The 21,093-nt window shown below is 44.2% G+C and overlaps 1 protein-coding gene across 1 annotated transcript in view; it reads left to right on the top strand.

Moving 5' to 3' along the window:
• Positions 1-21,093, top strand: part of LOC124594282 (tektin-1) — a 188,081-nt gene that overhangs the window by 3,938 nt on the left and 163,050 nt on the right. The window contains exons 2-3 of the mRNA XM_047132647.1: positions 2,928-3,015; positions 10,421-10,637. Of these exons, the coding sequence (XP_046988603.1) occupies positions 2,928-3,015; positions 10,421-10,637 (305 nt within the window). The remainder of the gene's footprint in view (positions 1-2,927; positions 3,016-10,420; positions 10,638-21,093) is intronic.

Below are 21,093 nucleotides of genomic sequence, written 5' to 3'. Positions count from 1 at the left end.
CACCAAATGTCCCCAAAACTTCACCTCTTTCTGCCTAAGCATACATTTATCTTTGCTGATGTGCAATCTGTAATGGGAAAGTTATCAAAAATAATCTGGAGATGTTTATTGTGTCCTATGACAGAACTGGAGAAAACTAACATACCATCCAGATAACCGAAGCAGAAAGGCAGGCACAAACACTTTGTCAATGACATGCTACCATGTTTGAGCTGCATTCTTCAGGCCAGATGACATTCTGATGTAATCAAAGCGGCCAAAAAGTGTAGTCACTGCCATCTTCTGCAAATCTGTGAGTGCTGCTGGAACCTGGTGATATGGGTTTTGTGAATTGATAAAACTGAACAGCTAAGTGCCTGCTAATGGGGCTGTAAAGTCCTGGAAGTGTGGAACATGATAACCATCAGGAGTTGTCTGCATCTTTAAATTATGATAGTCCTCATAAGGATGCCAAGAACCACCTTTCTTCTTGAGGGCAGACACCCACGAACTATCTGAATGTCAAATAATCCTCGCAGCCATTAAGTCTTCAGATTCTTTCTTTGCTCTCACATACTTCTCAGCAGGACTTAATTTCAGCTGGAACAGCATTCTGGCACCTCCCATCGATTTTTAACGCACTTGAATTCAAGGTGGCACCAGAGATTAAAAATCATACATATGTATTAAATTGCAGCAGCAAGGTACTGTGGTTGTGTGTCTTGCGTTTGGTGTGTCTTGTGTTTGGTGTGTGTTTGTGTAATAGGGATCAAAGTAACACTGCTATGGGGACACATGGTTGCACCTATTATTTATTTTTAACCTCAGTTTTATTGTTGTGATAATAAGAAATTATGTTTTGTAAAAAGAAAAATGATTTTTTTATTGTAAGTTTTATCACAAGTTTTTAAAAGTTGCTATTTTTATGGCTGGGTGGAGGTGGCAGATGTATCTAAGATTTTAAAAATTAAGCAGGTGCCAAACAGTGGGCTTTAAAAGTAACCGGTGGTGCCAGCATAGCTGGAATGTGATGTCTAGTGTTGTGTAGTATTCCTCTGAGTGGTGCAGACAGCTGTTTCACATCATCCTAGGTCACCTGGGGAGTAAGGTCATCATGTAACATACTTGAGGGCAACAGTGTGATCAGTAATTTGAGCTCATAACACATAATTGTCTGCAATAAAAAAATGTTTTCTCTTCCTCAAATATCATTTCTTTTCCAATTAGTTTACTAACAGTGCCTATATTGTAAGAAGTTCTTTTAGTAATGATGATTTTCTGTTGACAGATGAACACATGGGTGTCCCTTCAAGTACTGCTGTGCATGAAACCACAATTTTTTTTGTTTATGTGAACAGCTAATATGTTTGTAAACTGCCTCACCATTCATTTGGAATTGATATTCCCATATGAACTTTTTAGTCTGAAAATGCTGTAGAAAATCCACCCCAGTAACAGGTTTGGTGACTAACAATTAGGAAGGTCCTGTGCAATTTCTTCATGAAACCTGAAGTCACCACATTGCTGCACTGTCTGAAAGTAGGTATCCTAGATTTATGCACAACAGTTGGTCAGGAGGTGACAGAAGATGGGTCTTCAAGTTTTACTATTAGAATACTGGCATCAAATTGCAAGTTAATTAAATAAATCTGTGCATTGCTAGTGTCTTGAATGTACAATCAGTGTATTGTAGGAAAACTGTGGAAAGCAGAATGTCAGTCTGACATGCCTGGCACAGTCATAACTAATACAAGGGAGAAATCCTCCATTTTGTGATTGAGCTGATGTCTACCAATTATGAAGTGAAAATTCTTGTAGAGGTGGTTTGTAGGCACATTATATCAGAGCAGTCAGTCACACCTATTCCTGACTGCTGCACTCATTTAAGTAGTTGCCTGGAGGGGTGCATTTTATAGTCAGTTGTCCAAAGTCAGAATGGTGGCAACACTTTCTGGGGTGCTTGCTGATGTCACAGTGATTGGTGTATTGTTTGGCTGGGGGCTGCTAGAATTACCAATGGTGGGCACTGAAGTCATGCAGTAATGCCCTAACTTGTTCTGCTAGCAAGAGGAACCACACCAAAGAACTTATCAGTCAATAATAAGGCAAATATTTTCTATACTTTCTGTCTCGTTCTTAATGTTTGACTGTTGGCATCACCACAGATGGGAGCAACTAATAAAATTAAAAACAGGCTGCCACTAACCGACAGATGAATCATGGGTGGTACACAAGTACACAGAAAGATTTGATACGTGCATTTAAAAGTTCGTTCTCTCTCTCTCTCTCTCTCTCTCTCTCTCTCTCTCTCTCTCTCTCTCTCTCTCTCTCTCTTTTTCTCATGTGTATCTATGCCCTGTCCACAATACATGCTTAGAGAAATGGTCACTTGCCATAATTCTTTATAAATGTAACATAGTCTTATTTATTAAGGCCATCCTCAGAGAGCTTGCATCACAGATGGCATTGTTGAGATCTTCACAAATCTCATAACCAAAGGCAGAAAGTGTGTGAATGTGAAATCAAGAGAGGTGTTGAGGGACAATAATACTATTGCTACTTTATTTTAATTATTGTATTACATTATACACAAAATAAAAAGAGTTGGAACACTGACAATTTTAATATCTTTCCAGTATACTGGTAGGGTACTTTAACAAAGATAATCCAAAAGCATACAGTTTGCTTATTCTTGTTTATAATTAAGATGGCACAAATTTTTTTTTTTCCCAGAAACCTAATATCATTATAACTTGCGTGTATTCGTAAAATTTACTATATGGTTTTGAAAAGATTTGTGGTGTATACACCGAGTGTGTGTGTGTGAGAGAGAGAGAGAGAGAGAGAGAGAGAATGTGAAAGAGAGAGTGACAGTGTATGTGGCACAGAAGGGGGAAAGGGTCTCAGGGTGGAGAGACTTCCTTACTAACACATTGTCTATGTTGCAGCCTGCTGAGGCTCCGGGCTATGTGCTGTCCCAAGATGATCCATATCCCTCACAGCCTGCTGTTCCAAGATTATACCGCTTGCCTCCAGGTAATAGATATTTAGCTGTGATATTTATTCTTTATTCCTAAGAAAACATCAAGGGTGAAAATACAAAACAAAAGGAACATTCATTTATGTGAAACCCAATATGCTGGGGAATTGTTCATGGACTTTCGTATTGCACATTCCTAGTTTTTTGGGATTTAAAAACGAACTGAAAGATAATAATTTTATGTGAATGAAATTTTTAAAATATTTCAGGTAATAAAAGTTATAGAATAGCTGCTGAAATTCAAAATAGTAACTGACTAAGTAGCAGTAAGGGCAGGAATAAACAGATGCTCATAAAATTTCCAATGACTTCATCTGCCAAAAGAGAAAGGGTTCAAAGAAGCAAGAATAAACTGAGTTCTCACTTGTCCTAATTTCCCCTCTCCCCTGATCTACATTCTTCTCACTTCTTCTAGTCCTTTCTTGCAAATGAAGGAAAGCTAATAATTCTGTTTTTGTCATTATCTTTCTATCTCTGCTGCTGCTTGGAAAGTATATATTTTTCTGTTATATTTAGTTGTAATTTCATTCCAATGACAATATACGTAAAATTGTAAATGAGAACATTTTTAGATGCAAGGGATGACACAAAAATCATTTGATGACAGAAGCATGCAGGCTAATTCTCACTTCTCTTAGTAAGTTACATGTGGCTCGTGGGTCATACAGAACTGAAACCATCTCATGCAGTTTATTAACAGTGATGGAGTTTATGTTTGGCAAACCTAAACTTCCCCAATAGCAGGTGTAGTAACATGGTTCACGTTTCCGTCGCACTTCAAAGTAGACCGGGAACTGTCTCATAGGCATGCCCGATGTGAACCGACTGGGCACGGCCTGTGCTGCCTGAGTTGTTGTTGTTGTTGTTCCGCTGGCAGAGGTCGCGGCCGAATTCTCGCATGCCCTCTGGTGGACGGGACTATTTGCGACAACTACCGTCCGTGACGCGCCGTGCCGATGTGCGCCTCCCGCGATCTTTCTGGTGGCTACTGCACTCCTTCTTCGGGGAGGTGAAGCCACTGTGATCCACTGCGTCGGAAGGTGGAGTGTCGTGCAGGAGTGAAGACCTCCACGTCCATCGGAAAGCTGGAGTCGAGGGGATCTGCCAACCCTCGAGCCGGAACTTTCGAATACGGCTGGAAGTGACCCACACGAAGAGGCCCCCGTCGTCCCACCACCGGAGCCCAGGACAGAATGGGAGACAGGCCATCAAACTCTGGATCCTGGTCCACCCTGGGAGGGGCAAGACCCAGTGGCGGGGACGATGGGGAAGGGACAACCACAGGTGAACCACCCTCCTGAGAAACCGGGCCTGCGATGGGGGCCAGCTCTCGCTGGGGCATCGCTAATGATTGCGATGCCGGTGCTGGAGCTACTGGAGACTGCCAAGGCTGAGAGCCAACGCAGTGCGGTGGAATCACAGGGGAGAGGGGTGGTAGTGTCCCCTGAGAAACCAACACAGGTGCCGGCAATGGGGAAGCCGGTGCCCGAGGGGTCGGAGGGTGGGTGCCCAAACGTGGACGTAGCTGATTTTGGTGATGACGTACCTCATAGTCCCCCATCTGCAAGGTATAGAGCCGGTGGCCATGTCAGCGCAGGACCACCGCCGGTATCTAACGTGGATTGCGACCAAACCCACGTGTCCAGACCGACATACCCGGTGGAAAGTAGTCCATTCTGCGAAGACAGGCAAGGACTGGGTCGGAGGAGGTGCAGCAGAGTCCTAGGTTGGCGCCCGTGGAGGAGCTCTGCGGGGCTGCATTCTCCCATAGGTGTGGTCCGGCATACCGTCAGGAAAAACGTCAACGCCTCCTCCGCAGGAAATTCGTGCACATACTTTTTCATCTGCATCTTAAATGTGCGCACCATGCGCTCGGCTTCCCCATTCGATTGTTGATGAAAGGGGGGAGAGCAAATGTGCCAAATACCGAAGCACCTACAAAAATCCTGGAAGGTCTGCAACATAAACTGAGGTCCATTGTCCGAGACCAGGGTGACTGGCAGACCTTCCACAGAAAAGATTTTTGCTAGTGCATGGATTACAACTTCTGAAGTGGTTGAGGAGCAGCGAACCACATATGGAAATCAGGAATAAGCATCAATGACAATGAGCCAAAAGCCATTGAGAAACGGGCCCACAAAATCGATGTGCACACATTCCCATGCCTGGGTTGCAGGCGGCCATGAAGAGAATGCTGTCCTGGGAGATGCCTGTTGGCTCGCACACTGGGAACAGGTGGCCAAGTGCTCAATTTCTCTGTCAATACTGGGCCATTACACATGTCTGTGAGCCAAGGTTTTAATACGGGAAACACCCCAGTGCCCCTCATGTAATAACGTGAGGACTTCCCTTCGCAAACTTGCAGGAACAACCACGCAAGGAGCTGTATCATCGGTAGCCAGAAGGAGAACTCCTTCCAAGACAGAGGCGGTCTCGTAGAACAAAATAATTACGAAGAGGGTCCGAGACCCGGCCTGGAGGTCGGGATGACCATCCCTGCTGAATGAGGCGAACTACTTGCCGGAGAACCAGGTCAACTGCCATTTCCCTGGCGACTCTAGAACTAGTGATCGGGAAGCCATCAACCACTTGGTGGGACGCCACATCCAAATGAAAACATATAATCTCCTCTCCATCGAACTTAGGATCCGGGCCCACCGGAAGACGGAAAAGAGCGTCTGCGTTGGCATGCTGTCCGGTAGGGCGAAAATGAATGTCATAATGGTACTTAGAGAGGAACAAGGCCCAGCGCTGTAGTCTGTGGGCCGCCCGATCCGGAATCTTAGAGGCGGCGCCAAATAGCGATATTAACGGCTTATGGTCAGTGATTAACAAACTTCGTGCCATACAAGAAAAGGTGAAACTTGGTAACAGCGTAGACAATGGCCAAAGCCTCTTTTTCTACCTGGGAGTAATGGGCCTGTGCGGGACTAAGAGTTTTAGATGCAAACGCCAGTGGCTGCTCGGAACCATCTGCGTTGTGATGGGCCATGACCACCCCCACCCCATACTGCGAAGCATCTGTAGCCAGGACCAATGGCTTATGGGGGTGTTGACAACTGCCAGCTGTTTGGAGTCCTCATCAAGAGGTATCTGATAAGCATCCGAAAGATCGATTTTCGAAAAATATTGGCCTCCCCCCACGGCGGAGAACAATTCATCAGCACGAGGCAAAGGATAGGTGTCCACCACCAATTGGGAATTAATGGTGGCCTTGACATCGCCACAAAGACGTAATTTTCTCGAGGGTTTCCTGACAAACTCTTCACTAGAAGAAATGGGAAGAACGACCCCTAGGGCTGTCAGCCGGTCTAGCTCTTCTTTTACCTGAGGGCGGAGAGCCAAGGGGATCTGCCTGGCGCGTAGAAAACGTTAAGTGAGCTTCAAAGTCTGAAACACGCCCCAGGCCCTCCTCAAAGATATTCGGAAAGTCAGAGATCAAAGATTCCAATGATTGATAGGGAACGTCTTTGGAGACCAACTGTATGGTGTTAGTTATAGAAAAACCGAAAGCTTGAAAGGCATCCAAGCCATAAAGGTTAGCGGAGCTCGCATCACTGACAACAATAAAAGTAACAGGCCGAGTGACTGATTTGTAAGTCACGTCGGTAGTGAACTGACCCAGTAGGGGAATGAACTGTTTACCATAACCGCGTAGACGCCGGTAAACTGGCGCCAACGGGGGCGACCCAAGGTCGGAGTAAGTTTGTGCATTCAACAAAGAAACTGCCGCGCCCGTATCTACTTGCAGTTGTAATCGGCGCGACCGAACCGACACCTCGATAAAGAGTTTGTGTGCCGGTGCGTTGGGAGCCTGGCCCGATGAAACTGCCTGAATGTCAACGTCCATGTCCTCTGGAACTGCATCCTATTCTTTTGAGGCTGAGCGGCAAACTTTAGCAATGTGTCCTTTTTTATTACATATGCGACAAACGGCCCAACGCTGGGGGCACTCCGACCGATCGTGATGTATATAGCACGACGCACAGGATGGTAACAGGGGCCGGCGGCCGGAACTCCGTTTGCGCGCCGTGCGGGAGCGGCCGTAACGGCCGGATTGTACCGCTCGCACGTCGTCCACCCCGGACACAGTGGACGCGGCTGCGCCGCCCTGAACCACCGCGACGTCGCACCACGCTTCCAACTGTTGACCGGCGGCGTCAGAGACTTCATACGATTGAGCAATGGACAGGACTTCCTCGAGGGAAGGGTCTTCTAACTGCAGGGCCCATTGCTGGACCTCCCTATCAGGGGCCGAACGAACAATGACGTCGCGTACCATAACGTGGGCGTACAACTCTCGCGACTGCTCCGTGACAAAATGACACTTGCGACTAAGACCGTACAGGGTAGCGACCCACGCCCGGTAAGACTGATGGGGCTGTTTCTTGCATTGATAGAACTCGACCCTAGCCGCCACAACATGCGTGCGGCGGCGATAATATGAAGACAGTAATGAACACAATGCGTCAAAAGACAAGGACGAGGGTTCCTGCAACGGCGCTAGCTGCCGCAAAACTTGGCAGCGAGGGAGATATCCAAGACAAGAAAAGAGCACGACATACCTCCGCATCGGCAACATGAAACGCCTGGAAATGCTGCCGAAGGCGATGTTCATACGCGTCCCAATCCTCCGCCGTCTCGTCGTACGGGGGAAAGGGAGGAGGGAACTGCGCTGGAGCAGACGGCGTGGAGAGCAACGCCGGAAGCACTTGTTTCATGGTGGCCATGAGCTCCGTCTGCTGCTACACCAAAACCCGCACTAAATTCTCCATGCCGCGGAGAAGCTGCGAAGCCGGAACAACGACGCAACACGCGAAAGAACGACCCTACTCGTCGCCAATTGTGTAGTAACACGGTTCACGTTTCCGTCGCACTTCAAAGTAGACCGGGAACTGTCTCATAGGCATGCCCGATGTGAACCGACTGGGCACGGCCCGTGCTGCTTGTTGTTGTTGTTCCGCTGGCAGAGGTCGCGGCCGAATTCTCGCGTGCCCTCTGGTGGACGGGACTCTATTTGCGGCAACTACCGTCCGTGACGCGCCGTGCCGATGTGCGCCTCCCGCGATCTTTCTGGTGGCTACTGCAGCAGGCTTTTCAAAACTACCATTCTTCTGTAGCTGTAATCTCTAGGAATGACTGGGGGACTGATGACCTTTGCTGTTTAGTCCCCCTTAAACATCCCAACAACCACCACCATCTAGGAATGACTCATTGCTTGGCATGACTTCACCACCTATGTTTTGAGAATGGCAAAAATCTCTGTAGAAAAGAACCTCAATGTATGCTGTGTAGTAACTAGGTGGATGGCTTTTTAAGTAGAACAGTCATCACTGGACAACTTCTAGGGAATTTCCTTAGTTGCATTCACATAGCTAGATACATAGAGCCTTAGTAGACTTCGCGTTTTTATAGCTCTTTGCATGACAAAAAATGAACCAATTGCTCAACCTTTAAACAATCTCAGCAGTTCAAGTGGACCATCAACACCCAAAAACCTATTAGGAGAAACGGGAACTGTAGTACACCGAATCTGGTGTTTAATGAGTTACTGTTTCTTAACTTAGGTGGGCCCTTGTTCATGGTAGAGTCTTTGAACAGGGCAGACTGGAATAGCTTACAGCCTTCGTTCAGTGTCATCTGGTGGCCAGGAAAACTTGGTTCAGTGGCATGCTTGACAGTAAAGGGGTGCCAAAATGGTCAGGGATGGTATGATAAAAAATCTGCCTTGTACTCCTGGTTCACACTGCACTTCACTGCTCTATTTACACCAGACTGCATGCAGTATTCCAGGTGTTGATACAGGGTCGCTGAACCAGGTGTCCATCATCAGGCTTTGTACAGCCACCGTTGATGGAAGGACATCAAGGGAATGTGACTTACAAAGGCAATGCAAAAAAACACAGTAGTAATCCTCTTACTAAACAAACTATGACCAAATGATTAATGGAAAATCTCATATAAAGATGTGAAACAAATACTAACAAAGAGATAGAGGGGCTGGCCAGTACCTACCTCAGCTCAGTACAGCCGATAGATACACAAAACGGAACAGAAAATTTTTATCCTAGCTTTCAGAACTTTGTTCCTTCATCAGGGAGGAGAGAGGGGAAAAAAGGAGAAGAAGGGAAAGTGGATTCAGTTACTCACAACCAAGGTTATGAAGCAACAGGGGAAAGGTAAACAGGGAGGGTAGCAAAGATGGAGGCATGGGTGTCAGAGGGAAGCCAAAGATATTCTACTGTAAGTACTGTGCCAGCTTCAAACCAAAGTGGATGCATACAGAAGTAAAGAGGTATATAATATAAACATATACACAACTTGTAGGATAAAAAGATGCGTGAATGGCTAAAGAGGAAAGGGAAAGAGGAGAAGACTGAAGAGTAAATGGGAGTGAGGTTGGTTAACGTAGGTTCAGTCCAGGGGGATGGCGGGTTGAAAGGATGTGTTGGAGTGCAAGTTCCCATCTCCGCAGTTCTGAGGGACTGGTGTTGGGTGGGAGAAGCCAAATGGCACGTATGGTGTAGCAGGTTCCTAGGTCCCTACAATTATGCTGGAGGGCATGCTCAGCTACTGGGTATTGGACATCTCCTAGACGGACAGTTCATCTGCGCCTGTTCGTGCGCTCAGCCAGTTTAGTTGTCGTCATACCAATGTAAAAGGCTGTGCAGTGCAGGCATGTCAGCTGTTAATGACATGTGTTGTTTCACATGTGGCCCTGCCTTGAATTGTGTATGTTTTACCAGTAGCGAGGCTGGAGTAGGTGGTTGTGGGGGGATGCATGGGGCAGGTTTTGCAGCAGGGTCAGTTACAGGTGTAGGAACTGCTGGGTAGAGAAGGTGGTCTAGGAATATTGTAGGGTTTGACAAGGATTTTACGGAGGTTAGGGGGGCAACAAAAGGCAACTCTGGGAGGTGTGGCGAGAATATTGTCAAGGTATGATCTCATGTCAGGGCTTGACTTGAGAAAGTCGTATCCCTGGTGGAGTAATTTTTTGATGTATTTCGAGGCCTCGAGGCATAGAGTACAGATGCAGATGTAGGTGCAGTTTTATGGGTAAGTGTCAAACTATAAATCCAAAGGGTCAAAGTTCCATCTCCCATGTTCTTAGGATCTATTTCTGTTCATAATTGCTTCTTTCATCTATAGCTATGATTTGTGTATCTGAAAAATGTGAAGTTTCAGTGTGGCTTAGAGCCCAAGTTAAACCATAGGTTCCCGTATAAACTACTGGGAAAGTCAGTACACAGAAAGGAAGAGCATACTATCATTAATAGGACCATGCCTATTACAGCACTGTATTGTTAAATCAACATAGGGCAAGTACACTTTTTAATACTGTGTACAGAACATCAGTGGACCTTGAGGCTACAGGATACTGTTTCATATGTCTGTTCTCAGATGGTGGCTCTGTGCCAGCTGGGGGTGTGGGTCAGCAACTGGCTGAGGATAGTGTACCTTCGGCACTGCCTGTGCCACCACCTTACCTGCCACAGCCAGAGGACCTGCCAGAACCACAGCTGGTACCAACCACTGCATGGCGCTCAGAGCCTGAATGGCGTGCGCACAACTCACGGATCATGTCAGCTGCTGCTGCTGCCGTGCACACTGCCAACCTGTGAGTATTCCACCATAACAGCAATTGTGCCATCAAAGTAACAGTAGGCTGCTTCTACTAAGACCTTAAATTCAAATTTTGTGTTGTCTAAGGTACGCAATCACAATTTAAAGAGACAAAGTAAGAAGTGATATTTCTCATTTATGTATTTTCACGTTTGTCCTTCATAGGTAAGCCCCACGTTGTCACCCAACAATGCCCTACAACATTACTGATTTGAGATACCTTTCTGATTGTTTCACAAGTTCCTAGAACAATAATCGCCTCATTGATGATTTCAGTGTCTGGCAACACAGTTGTTAATAGCCACCTCTTGGTGGCTTCCAAGGTGATACTGCTGTTTCCAGCCGCTCTGGACAGAGCAGCCAGAGATAGTGGTCATGGGTGCATAAGGTGTGACTGTGCTTGTGTTTTTATTTCTTTTCTGAAGGAGGATTCGGTCAAAAGCTCAATGTGTAACAATCTTTTTGTTGTCACTGTCTGCAACTCAACATGTCATCTTTATGGTAAGTAGCAATCCACCTTTTTTATAATTGTTTATATTCCAACCTGGGTGTTTCAGTGAACAGTACAGAGTATTCAGCAATACAAATGTGGTTTAGGTATGTTCCATTATTATATATTCTTTCTTTTTCTTCCAGATTAGGGTTGTGAAGATTTACTTTAGAGCTGCCAAGAATAGCTTTTTAATATGCAAGCTCCCTGAACGATTCCTCTTTCCATTCTGACTTTTCCACTATCCCAATGAAATGTAACAAAAACTGTGATACTGACATAAATATTCTCCATCGTACTAATGTCTTGCTGTTGAAGGCTGTGAATACAGATTTTGTTGAAACTGAATCAAAAAAATTTCAAACTATATAAATACCAGATAAAGTGATAATTTATATTCATTGGTTCATTCTATAATCTAGGTCATGCCATGTAAGTGGTTCATTGTGACACACACTTCTAAATAAATATGGATGGGAAAAGTGTGATACAGCTGTAACAGATTTTAGACTTTCAGGTCATTTCTACCAAATAATAATAGAAAAATCATGTTTAGAAAAAAATCATAAACTACAGTTCTACTAAACACCTTTGTCAAAATGCAAAATTTCTCAATATTTTCTAAAAAAAAAGTCAGGTTGAAGTGAATACAGAAATCAGGTAACTGCAAAATGGAACAATAACTAAATAAAAGATGTTCTAGGATCAACGAAAAATGTGGTTGACAAGCTAAACACTGGTGATGAAATCGATTGTGAATGTGGACTGGTGTATGTAGGCAAGACAGGATGGCCAATCAGCTCACTAATTGCAGACCATCGAAGATATATCTGTCTGGGACAATGCATCAGGTCAGCGTTGGTGGAACACCAGGGTGAGTGCAATAAAGAGGTAGTGTTCTGTGAATCCCGGGTACTAGAGACACAGTCATTTACATTGTGGAGGAAGATTAGAGAGGTGACAGAAATAACCAAGAGACCTGCCAATGTGAATAGAGAGGACAGGTATAGGCTTCTGGCATCCTGGCTGCCTGCAAAGTAACTCACACAGGTATGCAGGAGACCACGGTGGCCATACATGCATAGAACACATACAGGCAGTGTGGTTTTAGTTGCCTGAGACTGCAGTCGTGTATGTGTGTGTGTGTGTGTGTACGTATGTGTGTCTATTGTTGACAAAGGCCATTGGCCGAAAGCTTTAAGTGTGAAAATCTTTTTGTTGTGCCTATCTGTGACTCAGCATCTTGGCTATATGGTGAGTAATGACTTCCCATCTAAGAATATTGATGTAGAACGTTAATAACATTTGTTTTTTTAAAAAAAAGCTTTAAGCATTTTCACATAAAGAATTAGAGGCATTAATTTTCAGCACCCACTTGTATGTGTGTATGTATATGTATGTATGAATCTACACTGAGGTGACAAAAATCATGGGGTAGCGATATGAACATATACAAATGGTGGTAGTATCGTGTACACAAGGTATAAAAGGGCAGTGTATTGGTGGAGATGTCATTTTTACTCAGATGGTTCTTGTGAAAGGGTATACAGCATGGTTATGGCTTCACAACAAGAATTAACAGACTTTGAACGAGGAATGGTAGTTGGGGATAGAAGCATAGTCCAGTGAAACTGTCAGAAAAAAAGCCTGTACCTTGCAAAAGGTGGGGTAGAAGATTTAATTTTTTTAACTCGTTCATATTGTTGGAAAGGTTAGAAAACCAAGTTTTGTCAACAAAATTTCTCTTGGGAAAACTTTCTGCAGTCAAAAAACTTCGAGAATTTCGGACTTTTTTCAGTTTTTTTCAAAATATCTCAGTTTCATTTGCTCCTATCGCTTTGACGTCTATTTTCTTTTTTTAAAGAGCACAAAATTCTCTACAAATTTGATTCTTACCATTTTTTTCTACTCCCAGTATCTAACGCGCTACAGCGCCTCAAAAAATACCAATTTTTCAAATTTCGAGCGTAGTGGCAAGATACCTAATTTTTGAACACTATTTTCTCAGTTTCTGTTTGTGTAGTATAAATACATTATACATCATGTTGTAAGTTGGAATTTACCACCTCACTTTCAGGTATTCAATTTCTCTGTATGCAACATGAGGATTGCTGGGCACCCAACTATTGTGATTCTTACATCACTACCTCAAGTTCACTATGGGCCCCTCAATCCAACAAGCTCCAAAATGTTGCAGGAGCATTCTTCAACCTGTGTGGCATCCTCCAGTATTGATAATGACCCCAGGGTCCTGGCAATGCTCCCTGCAATCTGTCCTACAGAACTACCACCAACTGATGGAATTCACTTCTTAAATTCATTTTGAGAAATACTGGCTCTGTCCCAAGTTATTGATTATCTCTATTATGTTGGGTACGGGCTATGCATCCGCCACTCTCTCATTATTAAGGTGATGGTAATCACAGCAGAATCTGCACTTCTTAGAAATGTCTGTAGGCGCAGTCACAATATTTGCTTCTCCAAGGACTATTGCCCTCTTCTATTATTCCATCAGCCAACTGCTGGTTAATAAACTCCATAACCAGTTGTAGATATCAAGGTATCTAGTAGAGTTTTCAGTACACTGGTGTTTCATTTGTGGGAATTAGGTGCTGTGTTATGGACATTGCTGGCAATGGACCCCGAGGAAAAAACAAGTCTTTGAACTCCAACTATAATTCCCCTGTTTGCACTCTCTCTACCCCGTGTAGATGCTCCATCTTCTTACATAATGCAGTCTTAGCAGCAGCCAGTGGGTGCCCACGGTATACAGCCTCTGTACACCAATCCTTCTCCTCCAGAACATCTAAACTTGCTACTAACATCCCCTTCATCAACTTCACTTCTTTGGCACCAAAATTATGGAGATTTATGCCTTCCTACCACCTCTCTAGTACACAGTCATGCGGATCAAGCCTCAGTGTATTAGTACACAATTTTATCAGATTGCCCAGTATGATAGACTCACCCAACAGCAGCTCTACACTGGCAACAGCCTTCCCTTAACTAAAATGTTTTTTTTCATTAAGTTCTGCTACACATTGCCAAAGGTAAATTTTGTCATGATGTTGATACAAAAAGTCTAACTCTAGGATCATGCTGCAACCCTTGCTTATATGAGGCACTATTTACACATTCTGCTTAAACTGCACTGACTCCAACTGAATACCTACCCTCCACTGACCCCAATGGCCTTGTATCATTACCTCCCACCCCATGCAACCTATAGTGTGATGGTTTATATCACCTCTGACCCACTCGCTGTGTACAGGAATAGGTGCATGTGCCCCTACATCCTACAAAAACTTATACTTCTTGTCCCTTATAATATATATTATTGCACATTCCACCTCTGCATACATACTTGTTGCTTCTAACAAGGAACCCCTTGAGTGCTAGGTGGCAAGTTCAGCCTTTAGGAAGGCTCATTTGAAAGTATTGTGTTAACAATTACAAAAGGAAAAATATTAGCTGCTAATGACTCACCATGTGCATCAGGAGGGTGACAGAAAATGAGTGCTTGGGAGGTGAGGGTATTAACCTTCTGTGGGATGTATGCATTACACTTCACAATATGGACATAATTGACACTCAAGAAATATTCAAAACAAACAATTAACATGCAACATGAGCACTGAATGAAAAATGGTATGCCACAGTGTTCAAAAAGTTTCGCACCATCAAGATCGAATGTGAACCTATAAACTGTGCAGGAAATTCAGCTAGGTATCCACTTTTAAAGAATGCATATAGAATCATACTGGTGTAATGAGGTGATGAGAACTGATGGAATGCAATGGCATGCATCCAAATGTGAAACAGTCTGTCATGGAGCTTATCATGAAACTGGCTATCCCTTAAGGCATAGTACGATAATAAGTGATTCATAGGCATGGAAAAACGCGACATCCAGAGGCTGAATTTGTCTAGTTCCAGGTGGTGTGAACTGCAATGTCTCACACTTTTCAGGAGGGATAGTTAGCTCTAAAGGTGTATAATTTTTATAAGCAGACCAGGAATCAAGGAAAAGCAAGTTGGGCTTCTTTCTGATGAAACAACTATTGTTGTAGATATAATGCAATGTTTGCTTTGTTTATCATTGCCATTGCTCTGCTTTGTATCAACACCACTAGCACTGTACCACTGTTGTGAGTCACTTGTTAACTAAGCAGTTCAACTATGCTCTGTAGCCCCATGCTGTGCTCACCATTGGATACCTTATGACCCCTGTCGCCATTAGCAGCCAATATTTTGGTTGCATGGTGGACAATAGTGTGGCATCGAATGCGTTAAACATCATTGGCCTTTTGCTGCCTTGCACTCAAAGTGTTCCTTGTAAGTCTAATGTGAACATCTTTTGGCAGGCTTTGGGTTCCCCCTTGTGTTTAATAGCTGCTTATTTCTTCCCTGTCCACATCTATCACAGTTGTCAAAATTCCATTGCTGACACATATGAACTCTCCCCCACTGAAACTAGCCGCACTGCCTCTGCACATGCATTGCCCATTCACATTTGTAACTTCTTACATTAGTGGAGAACATGCCACGTCTATCACATACACCTGTTGACATAGCAATCTCATGACATTCCATTGATAACTTAGCAGAATTGAACCATTTGGAGCACCTGGGTGTAGCCTTCTTGACATATCATGTGATAAGCCTCTTAGGAAAGTGTTGATTGCTCTTTGTTCGGCTTCCTGCAGCAAAATTTTATTTCATTCATTATCTTCCCCACCTCATGTGTACCCACATCCACTTTTCTCATCCTATCAGCAAAATCTTTAATGTTTCCCGATGCCTCTTTGCAGTGGTAATCAATCACTCCAAGGGAACATAGCACAGGTTTGTTTCTTATGCCTCTGCAGAAGGTCCCTCTTCACTTGTTCATGTTTCACTGCATTCTTCAGCGCCTCTCTTCATCTTACAGAGGTTTAACGTCTTCCAATAGATGTAATTTTTCCACCTGTAATAACTGCTGATGTCATCACGTTCTCCACCAATGATACCACATCCACATCCTTCCGGAAAAGGCAACGATTAGGCTAGCGGCAGCTGGATCTACCTCACTCTTGTTACTGGAGCGATACTGTTTGTCATCCTGAGCTGCATTTTGCCCCCATAACTTCATGTTATCTGTGACAGCTGTGTTACATTTTCCATAAAAAGACGTACTGCCCCACATCTCTTGACTCTGCTACTGTGACACCTTTTGCCCACAGTTACCCACAGTACACACATCAAAAATATGCAAGAATTCAGACTAAAAATTACCAATAAATTACACTATACACCTTATTAACCATCTAGACTCCCTACATTGCCACATAATGTGATCATAACAGTGGCACATCAAACAAGTTACTGACACTGACTCTGTGCACAGTGCAGTATGCCCAATGACACTACACTGTGCGCATGTAAGAGGCACCAAGTACTGCTCCTTGCAGTTACCCTGACATTCAAACGATTAGCCAGTTTCTCTGCCCTTAACAAAGTAACCTTTAAGTTATGGTGACACTCTGACCTAGACCCCATGTCTGTCACACGTACCAAAAATAACAGTTCTTTCACCCACGTCACTGTGTTGACACTGCAGGCCATTGTCCGCATATCAATCTGCATGAATGATGAACCATCTGCTGCCCACTGAAGATGGTCCTCCTATGTCTGGCATCAACTGTAGCTAACCCAAGAGGTGGTGGGTAGTTCCAGTTCAGGATGGTGGACAATGAAATGCTGGTGCGGGATTGCAGGCTGGTGATGCCCCAGAGAGACTCGGCTGTCAAAATTAACGCTTTTTTTTTTAATAATACATCATGTTTTTTCAGAGCAAGGTGATACCACAACCTCCACTGCACACGGAGAAGGCTGTGTGACCTAGTAGATGACAGCCAGTGTCCAGCCAGCTGGTTGCAACACACGTGCCCAGATTTGCTTAAGCCTGTGCTCAGAATGAGACCCATGACTCCGTTGTGTGAGTTGCATCACAAGCGCCTTACATCAGCAGTACTTAATGCTGATCTTGCTACTGTAGCTCTGCAATGAATGGGTCCACCCTAGCAGTGATGGTGGAAGACGACTGCTGTGCATGGGATATGACCCACCGTCCCCTGGGCAAGAGTCTGCTTTGCGGGGATGGCCTTCTGCACCACAGCACTAAGTCTGGGAATGGACTAAGTATAGGAAATAGGTACCATGACAAGAAACAACCTATGACTGCTGCTGGCTGCTCCGTGTTGATCTCTTCTTATGGTGTAACCCCCACATCTTGGTAGAACTGCTGGGCTACAAATGATGCTGCTGCCAAAATGCAGCTACTTATACAAAACTGTTACGCCAATGTGGCTACTTCTAGTCACGTACTCAATGACACCACTGGGGCTTGTTGGAGAAATCCCCTTGCCTGTACTGCAAGAACATGCATTACCGCCCTGATGGCAGGTTCACCAAGCGAGGCCACCCTGTCACACTGTAATTCAACAGCTCTGTTGTTATAACCAAAATGACAATGCATTGCGCTCACGAGCTACCTGCAGCTGCTGCACAGCAGCACACAGCCCTACAGATATGCCCATAAAATGGTAGCGGCACTACAGAGCTAAGTGCATCGTTTCCACGTAAACCATGTTATGAATAAACGTTGGTTCAGCAGTAGTGGTTCCTTTATTATGCTACATGTCATTACAAGAACAGCAGGCGATTACCGTTGCGTGTCAAGGGAAAGGCTAATTCTAATAGGCAGAATATGCACGGTCCAGTCACGTTAATGTGACCACCACCTGTGTTCGATGTCAACGAGCAATAACCACTCACAGACGGCCGGTGGTAGCGCTAGCAGTGAAGGTGTGTCGGGGGACACGGAAAAAGGTGCAGAAGTGATCGTAATGTGGAAACTGAAAGATTTATCTGATGTCCAACAGGGCATGATCATTGGCTTCCGGACCAAGGGTGGAAGCACTTCCGAAACGGCTAAGTTTTTAAACTGTTTGCGTGTCTCTGTTCTTAAAATATTCTGTACATGGCAGAATGGTACTACCCAAAACCAGCGCTGTGTGGTGCACCACGGGCTAGCGATGACAGGTATGAACAACGGCTGTGGCGACGTGTACAGGCGAACAGACGTGTAGCTATTGAGTAACTAACCATGCAGATGAACCAAGCAGTTACCAACAGTGTCTGCTCAACCACTGTTCAGCGAAAGGTGCTGCATATGGGCCTCTTCAGCAGATGCCTTCTCTGCGCGATGGCGATGGAAATACTATCGACGACAGTGCTGCCAAAGCAGCCTTCTGAAATTCCTTCACGAAAGAAGACGAAGTAAAAATTCCAAAATTCGAATCAAGAACAGCTGCCAACATAAGTAACTTAGAAGTAGATATCCTCGGAGTAGTGAAGTAACTTAAATCGCTTAATAATAGCAAGCCTTCCAGTCCAGACTGTATACGAGTTACGTTCCCTTGAGAGTGTGCTGATGCACCAGCTCCATGCTTAACAATCATACATAACCGTTCGCTCGACGAAAGATCCGTGCCTAAAGACTGGAAAGTTGCACAGGTCACATCAATATTTAACATAGGTAACAGGAATAATCACCTACATTACAAGCCCATATCATTAACGTCGATATGCAGCAGCATTTTGGAACATATATAGTGTTCGAACGTTACGAATTATCTCGAAAAAAAAAAAAAGAACCGGTCTATTGGCACACAGTCGATACGGATTTAGAAAACGTCGTTCTTGAGGAACGCAACTAGCTCTTTACTCACACGAAGTGTTGAATTCTATTGGCAAGGTACTTCAAATTCATTCCGTATTTCTAGATTTCCACAAGGCTTTTGACACTGTACCACATAAGCGGTTTGTAGTGAAATTGCGTGCTTATGGAATTTTGTGTCATTTATGTGACTGGATTTGTGATTTCCTGCCAGAGAGATCACAGTTCGTAGCAACTGACGGATAGTCATAGAGTAAAACAGAAGTGATTTCTAGCATTTCCCAAGCTAGTGTTATAGGACCTTTGCTGTTCCTTATCTATATAAACGATTTGGGACACAATCTAAGGAGCCGTCTTAGGTTTTTTGCAGATGACGATGTCGTTTACCGACTAATAAAGTCATCAGAAGATCAAAAGAGATTCCAAAACGATTTAGAAAAGATATCGGTATGGTGCGAAAATTGGCAATTGACCCTTAATTATGAAAAGGTCATCTACATGAGTGCTAAAAGGAATACCTTAAACTTCGGTTACAGGATAAGTCAGTCAGTTCTAAAGGCCGTAAATTCAAGAAAATACCTAGGAATTACAATTACGAACAACTTAAACTGGAAGGAACACAAAGAAAATGTTGTGGAGATGGCTAACCAAAGTCTGCGTTTTACTGGCAGGACACTTAGAGAATGTAACTGATCTACGAAAGAGACTGCGAACACTACACTTGTCCGCCCTCTTTCGGAATACTGCTGTGCGGTCTTTGATCCTTACCAGTTAGGATTAACGAAGTACATCGAGAAAATTGAAAGAAGAGCAGCACATTTTGTACTATCGCGGAAGAGGGGAGAGACTGTGACTGACATGATACAGGATTTGGGGTGGACATCATTAAAACAGGCGTTTATCGTCGCGGCGGGATATTCTGGCGAAATTTGAATCACAAACCTTCTCCTACGAATGTGAAAATATTTTGTTGACGCCGACCTACGTAGGGAGAAACGATCACCGTGATAAAATAAGGGAAATCAGAGCTCGCACGGGGAAGGTATAGGCGTTCGTTTTCTCCGGGCGCAGTTGCAGATTGGAATAACAGAAAATTATTGTGAAAGTAGTGTGATGAGCCCTCTGCGAAGCACTTAGGTGTTATTTGCAGGGTAACCATGTTGATGCAGATGTGATGTACCCACGTTAACTGCCGTTCATCGGCGACGAAGACTGGAATTTGCACGCCGATATCACAATTGAACGTCCACCGACTGCGGACAGGCGGCCTTTTGAGGTGAATCACGTTTTACGCTCCATTGGACAGATGGCTATTGGCGTGCATGGGTGAAACATCTGAACGCAGACGCCCTGCAACAACTGTCGGAAAGATCCAGGCCAGAGAGTATTCTCGTCATTCCAGAAGGCGCAATGGAGCAAACAGATATGCGTTTATCCTTGAGGAAATATCCACCCATACATGAACTTTGTTTTTCATCGACATAATGGCATTTGTTGTTGTTGTTGTGGTCTTCAGTCCTGAGACTGGTTTGATGCAGCTCTCCATGCTACCGTATCTTGTGCAAGCTTCTTCATCTCCCCGTACCTACTACAACCTACATCCTTCTGAATCTGCTTAGTGTATTCATCTCTTGGTCTCCCTCTACGATTTTTACCTTCCACGGTGCCCTCCAATACTACATTGGTGATTCCTTGATGCCTCAGAACATGTCCTACCAACTGATCCCTTCTTCTTGTCAAGTTGTGCCACAAACTCCTCTTCTCCCCAATTCTACTCAATACCTCCTCATTAGTTATGTGATGTACCCATCTAATCTTCTACATTCTTCTGTATCACCACATTTCGAAAGCTTCTATTCTCTTCTTGTCCAAACTATTTATAGTCCACATTTCACTTCCATACATGGCTACACTCCATACAAATACTTTCAGGAAAGACTTCCTGTCACTTAAATCTATACTCGATGTTAACAAATTTCTCTTCTTCAGAAACGCTTTCCTTGCCGTTACCAGTCTACATTTTATATCCTCTCTACTTCGACCATCATCAGTTATTTTGCTCCCCAAATAGCAAAACTCCTTTACTACTTTAAGTGTCTCATTTCCTAATCTAATTCCCTCAGCATCACCCGATTTAATTCGACTACAGTCCATTATCCTCGTTTTGTTTTTATTGATGTTCATCTTATATCCTCCTTTGAAGACACTGTCCATTCCGTTCAGCTGCTCTTCCAGGTCCTT

This window comes from Schistocerca americana, chromosome 2 (assembly GCF_021461395.2).
Source record: "Schistocerca americana isolate TAMUIC-IGC-003095 chromosome 2, iqSchAmer2.1, whole genome shotgun sequence".
Taxonomy (NCBI): Eukaryota; Metazoa; Arthropoda; class Insecta; order Orthoptera; family Acrididae; genus Schistocerca; species Schistocerca americana.
Note: the sequence above shows the minus strand (reverse complement) of the source record. Positions and strands in the feature narration are given on the sequence as shown.